The following is a 6,353-nucleotide window of genomic DNA, read 5'->3' as shown; positions in this document are numbered from 1 at the left end:
TAGTTGCTAATTATATTACTAAAGAATCTTATTAATAAAGCAGTAAATTAATTTAATTAGTATTTCTTATATAAATAGTTCTAAAATCTCTTTATATAAAGGCTCTAAGCTTTTTATATATACTCTAGAAATACTTAAAAGCTTCTAAGCTAAAAGCTAGCATTATAATATTTAAAGACTAATAGTATCTTTATTTTATTTATTAAGAAGCTTATTAACTTAAGATAAAATATCTCTATAAAACATACTATACTAAAGAGATTATTAAATAGTCTCTCTAAGACTTTTAAGCTATCTATATAGTCTTAGTATATTAAAGTAGGAAATAATTTAGAATTAATTTAGAATTAATTTTAAAATAATTTAGAAATAATTTAGAAATAATTTAGAAATAATATAGAACTAGTTTTAATATAAATCTAGAATAATTATAGTATAAAGTTTAATTTATATATTAAGGTAGGAGGAATTTTTTCTATGTAACTCTATACTTTTAAAAAATCTAAAAATCGGAAAATCAGAAAATCGTAGTGGCAGCGTTTGCGGATGCAAGCTAATGTGCGACCGTACAGCTCCCTCGTCGCCCACCTCGAGCAGACACGACAGCCTGCCAACTTGCGTCACTACCAAGCTTCATTTGCCCGCCGACGCAAGCATTGCGGCAACGACACGAGACCGCCGACGGCTCTGAACACTTGCCGCCTACCACTACCGAGCTATGCTTCTACAGTAAACCTCTGCCATCCTCGTTCATCCTCGCCGTCGCTTTCCTGACCTGCTGAGGCTGTCGTCACCCCATCGAACCGGATAGTCCGGCGCAATGGACTACAGTGCCTCAATAAACGAATCCGAGGACCCTGCTGCTTCTCCTTGGGTCAGCAGCCCAATATCGTCGCCGCAACACTCTCGCACTGGCTTCGCACCGATTCCTGGCGACAATGGGAGCTCCCCGTTTCCATACAGCCCGCAACCTGGAGGCCTGGAAGCATCTGGCGAGACTGATGGATTTCAGCGGCCGGCTACTGCAACCACGGATTTAGGCGCCGAGGGCGGGCAGATTGACCAGTCTGCAATCTCGGCATCCTCTGTAGCCGAACCTGCAAGTGAATCACATTCGCCTGCGTCCCAAGCGCCTCAACAAGTTGGCGTATCCCAGCCACGAGCACAGCAGCAGCCCCTAGCTCAGCGGAGGCCACAATTCAAGCTCCAGGCCAAGATTACAGGTCTTGAACGAACCGGCAAGAAGGATCCCGTGCTCCGGTTTGATGTTCATGTAGGTATCTGCAAAGGCTGCTTGGCCTCGTGTCGCGTGCCCTCTGCTGACCTCGGTTAGACGAACCTTCCAGCCTTTCGAACTACGCAATATCGAGATGTTAGACGTCTGCACTCGGAGTTTGCCAAGCTCGGCGATCATCTCATCTCAGCCAATCCCGAGGCTCTCGTGCCTGCCGTCCCGCCTCCTGTAACATCGGCAGGTGCGGGAACGGACGAAGACGAAAACCGAGTAAAGGCCATGATGCAGCGATGGTTCAATTATGTCTGCAGCAACGAGACGCTCATGCGAGACGATGAGATGGTGCTCTTTGTCGAGAGTGACTTTGGCTACAGCCCGCTGGTCAAGATGAAGCAGCCCGCGACTGGAGTCCGCAGAAAGATCTTGAAGCAGTTTGCCCCTCCGCCCGACGATACAGCCGAGTTGGCAGACGCTCGCCCGACCGTGAAGTTGTTCTACCTTGGGACGATGGATGCCGGCCACAAGGTCGATAAAATGGTCAAAGCTAGAAGAGGTGCGTGCCATTTTCCCATTCCAACAGCGCCACATCAGCCGCTAACAAGTGCAGGCCTCGGACTCGCTGAATCCGACTACGGCATCAAGCTCAGCAGCATGCACGTCCAAGAGCCACATCCCGGCCTTGCAAACGCCTACAAGAAACTCGGCCGCGTTATCCAGACCATGGGCGATTACCACGCCGCCCAGGCCACCGCGCAAGCCGCCACCGTTGGCGACCCGTTCCAGTACCATTCAAAAGATGCCTTCATCGTCAAAGAGTCCCTCACCAACCGCCAGATCTTGATCCGAGAATTCCTCCAATCGCAAGAAGCCACCAGGAGCAAACTCAACGCCGCGGATCGCCTGAAAGCTAGTTCTAGCGTGCGCCGTGAAAAGGTTGACGAGGCCATCGCCGCCCTCGACGACGCTCGCCAATATGAGGCCAGTCTGTACAACAAAACCAACCGCGTGACGCATAATCTCGTCCACGAACGAAGAAGGTGGTTCACCAGGACGGCTGCCGATCTCCGAGCCAGCATACGTGACTATGTTCTTCGTGAAATCGACGCCGAGAGACGAACCCTAGCGCTCTTGGAGACCGTCCGGCCGGATATTCGATGTATTGACGCTTCAGGCGGCTTGAGTCGACTTGGTCGAGAATCGCACCCCACCGTGCGACGATCCAGCCTGGCTTCAAGCCAGGGCCCCAAAGGGGACGCGTGGAGCGGCGTCCCCCGTCGGTCGGACGCCACGCGCAGCACATCGAGCAGCTTCATGGGCAAGGTAGTAGAGGAGGCGGAGGGCAAGGATGACGATGCGAGAGAAGGGCAGAGAGTGTCGGGGCTGGGGGGCGTGAATGAGGAAGATGACGATGATCGAATTGATGCGAGGAATGCGGCGAGCAGGTTGGCTACCAGCACGTTTTAATTCTGCAGCTCCGTGGCTTCTTAACATGACATTCAGGCAGAAGAGTCTCTCTACAATCAAAAATGAAAGCGAAATACCATCGGTATCGTGCGATTGATTCATGTGTGCATCGTATGACTGTCGTAACTATATACAGCTATGTCGGTGACAGTTGCTGCCACGCGAGACGACCGACGCAGACTAAATAATCCACGCCGGAACTTGTAGCGCGTGCTACACCTTGGACGCCACAACGCCCCGCGGTGAGCCCATCGTCCGTCTTATATTAACAGGTCACCCGCTCCGGGCATGTTAAATCCCGGCGAGGCCAGATAACCCTCCGTCATGCCCCTTCGCCCCGCCGTCTTGGCCGACTCTATAATGTGGAATTTTTTGTTCACGTCTCTAACTCCGTGCACGCCTTGCATGATGCTGCTTAGGAGATCGATGAGCTTGGCGTTATTCGTTTCTTGGAGCATTTCCCTGTCAAAAGCTTCGTTGTTTGAGGGAATGACAAGATCAAATCGGTTGACGAGGGCTTGTATTTGTCGAAGAATAGGTAGTGACGGGGTGGTGTAGTCTGATTCCAATGTGTCGGTGCATGTCGGCAGGCCAGTGACGGGGCACGAGGGCAGGCGCTCCAGGTAGGTGGTGAGGAGGCGGACGCGCGAATGGAGCATCTTGATGGCGTTTGCTTTGGCCGTCAGCGAAGCGACCATTTCTTCCTCTTCCCTCGTGAGATGCGAAATTCCGGTCTCGTCTAGGGTGTCGGTTTCATAGCCCTCTGGCTCGACCAGTCGTCGTTTGCCCTTGCTCGTTGCCTCGATGCACCATCCTTGTTTGTCGTCCTTGGCAGCAGCAGACGTTGGAGCAGATGCAGCTGTGGCGTTGGCCCCGCCGGCGGCTACGTAGTTCATGCTGATCATTTCGGTCTCGTCGGTCTCGACGGAGTACGGCACTTCAGTGAACTTGAGCTTCAGCGTCGCGTCGCCGTCTTCCATCTTCTTGTCCGCACCATCCTGGTCGGCAGTCTTCTGGTCGTCGACTTCATAGTTGCTTTCGTAGATGGTGAGGGGAAGCTTGCCGCCGACAGAGTGGTTCAGGACCTCCTCCGGGTGGAAGCCTAGAAGCACGGCGGACTCGTTCCATCCTTGGAGGATCTGGCTCTGGATTGGGAGGATCACGGGCGTGGGGCCGGTGAGCGGCAGGAGGGTGTACCAGCCTACCAAATCTAGTTGTCGCTCTTTGTGTACAGTGATCACTTGAAAAAAAAAAACCGTCAGCAACGGAGTGTTTCGAGGGTGGAAGTTTTGTACTTTGCTCTAATCTGGCGCCAAACTTGGAGGCGTCTAGCAAATAGCCGCCTTGGACGTCGGGCGCTTCTCGCATGTGACAATCGAAGGCATGTTCGATTGTGATTTCACGGCCGTTTTGCTGGCCAAGCAGGGCACCGACGACAGGGCCCTTTTGCTGTCGGAGAGTGTGTCGTGTGATGTAATCGGAAATGGTGAGCAGGACGAGTGGATGGAGAACGGCCTGCACCTGGGAGCTTTTGTGGCTGGAAAGGAGCGGGTTGGAGCTCCTTGCCTCCATGTTGAGGGTGCTCGAGAAACCAGGCCGGAGTTGGCAAGGAATTGAGGCGCAACGGAGGCGTGTTCGGGACGAGCTGCCTAAGGAGAAGATGGAAGATGGAGGATGTCAACTGATGAGGTTTGACTTTCAATGTTCAAGGTCAGTGGGGTCACGTCGATGCAGCTGCCACCCAAACTTCCAGAGTGCAGGGTTGATGACTAATGCCAACTGGTTTCCAACGTCGAACCGCAGGCTCGTAGGCGGAAACTCGTGTCTCCCTTTCGGCGAAGCCAATCTTGGGTTTTCTCTCGGCGAGACTTGGAATTCTATCGACTTATACCTCTCGGCTTGACCGATTTTGTGTTCAAGGATACTGTTGTTCTCGCTTTCGCTCTGCGAGACGCTTATTTGGTTGTGGTCCCGTCTGCCTGATGTCACACCAAAGCACGGGCGTGGCCACGCCACGTTAGTTGGTGTACTTAATGCCCCCTATATACTGCGACACTTGAGCAGCCTGTGGTGGAGGCAAAGTTTTGTGACACCAGCCTTGGGGTACTGGGCGGCTTGCTTTGGCCTTGCCGACAGAGCGCCTTCGAGAGTAGTGAGTCGAGACCCTGTCAATTCGATGACTGGCCTGGCAAGTTTACTGGCAGTCTTATGTCTCTCAATTGTATCCCATGACAAATCTATATGTTCTCTGCATCATCGATTTAGATGGCATCTTTTAACATTTGCCATGAGAATTAGGGACACAAGAGAGATTGAAGTGCGGCTTCAGGATATCCGAGCCAGGAAAAGCTGAATCCTCTTTGTAATGGTGAAGCTACTTAACCGCCCAGCAGCAACTCGCCATAGTGTTGGCTTCCGGTGGATACGTGCAGGACTGTAGCTTTGATGGAGATTCGCCTCATGTCGTATGTGGTCGATATGTTCTAAGCTTGACAAACTTGGATACATTCTTAGTGGGAAAGTCGACCGACCATGTCTCGCCAACTGAAGCATGACATTCAAAACGCCAAACAGAGATACGCCGAGCTAACGAAAAACCCGGGCACAACCTAATCGAAACATGATATAACACAACCTTGAACTACGTCGAGGGGCTGCGAGTCTTGACCGCCGGTGGCGCAAGCCGTTGCGCTCGTGGATACAGGGACATCGGACCACAGGGGGGGTCGTCGTATGGCACGCCTCTTGAACAATCTCTTGCCTCCTACCAAGCAGGAAGTATTGAATTAAGTGAGGGAAAATTTCGAAAGGCTCGACGATATTTCAACAACACAGTGGAACTGGTGCGCATGAGGCCCGGTCGAGTCTTGCTTAGGCGACCCGAGACACAGAACGATGGCGGACGACCAGACGTTGATCGAAAAATTCTTGCAATCACGAGATCCAAGACCCGATGGAGCTTAGGTCATATGTCAACCATTCAACCGGTGTGAAGGCGGAAGGCTTGTGTGTCGAGTCTTCGTTGCGCATTAGCTGTGTTGCGGGTGACGTTTGCAGGGAGGCAAGAGACGAAGTGCCAGAGGAATTATGGGCATCATTGGTTGATCGTTCTGTGGTATCTTCGGTCGAAATTTGTGACGTATGGCTCAAAGTTACTTCTTGATGCCGGTCATGCTCTGAGAACTGAAGAGCAGTGGGTGAGCGAGAGCGACGGGAACCGGTGGCGGTCTTACTCGAAGTGGCTGTATCAACAGTGTTCGCGGTCGATGTTGAACGCCTTGATGAGGGGCAGACGGTCAAGGAGACGAACTGGCCCGGGCAACGAACATGATGGGCGAGTCCCGTTGTTCCTTGAGTGGTGGATGACTGTCCGAACTCATCACGCAGGACAGAGAGCTCTGCGGGATGAAACGACCCTGCGGCTTCTCGTTAGCTTCATTCACCGTGATTGAGCGGAAATTGCACCAACCGTTGCATGACATAAGACTTCGGAAAGAAATAAGCTCAATAGTATCCATAGGACGTTGGGCACGGCTCACATTACCTTCCATGATTTGGCCTTGGGGAATGCTAGTCACAGAGGATGCTATATGAGGTACACAGAAGGCAATCCTTGGAAAGAGTATGTAGGTGGAGTTGGGCGAGGTATGGCTGC

The 6,353-nt window shown here is 51.8% G+C and overlaps 2 protein-coding genes across 2 annotated transcripts; one reads left to right on the top strand and one right to left on the bottom strand.

Annotated features, from left to right (window-relative positions):
- Positions 1-820: 820 nt before the first annotated feature.
- MAM_08067 (vacuolar protein sorting-associated protein vps17) lies at positions 821-2,698 on the top strand (the record flags this gene model as incomplete). The annotated part of the gene is made up of 3 exons (XM_040826865.1): positions 821-1,273; positions 1,334-1,787; positions 1,842-2,698. The coding sequence occupies 3 exons, from the start codon at positions 821-823 to the stop codon at positions 2,696-2,698; spliced, it is 1,764 nt and encodes a 587-aa protein (XP_040675124.1).
- Positions 2,699-2,958: 260 nt separating this feature from the next.
- Positions 2,959-4,270, bottom strand: MAM_08066 (uncharacterized protein; the record flags this gene model as incomplete). The annotated part of the gene is made up of 2 exons (XM_040826864.1): positions 2,959-3,899; positions 3,994-4,270. The coding sequence occupies 2 exons, from the start codon at positions 4,268-4,270 to the stop codon at positions 2,959-2,961; spliced, it is 1,218 nt and encodes a 405-aa protein (XP_040675123.1).
- Positions 4,271-6,353: the final 2,083 nt, after the last annotated feature.

Source organism: Metarhizium album, assembly GCF_000804445.1.
Source record: "Metarhizium album ARSEF 1941 chromosome Unknown scaffold_42, whole genome shotgun sequence".
In the NCBI taxonomy this organism is placed as follows: domain Eukaryota; kingdom Fungi; phylum Ascomycota; class Sordariomycetes; order Hypocreales; family Clavicipitaceae; genus Metarhizium; species Metarhizium album.
This window is presented reverse-complemented; position numbering and strand designations above follow the sequence as displayed.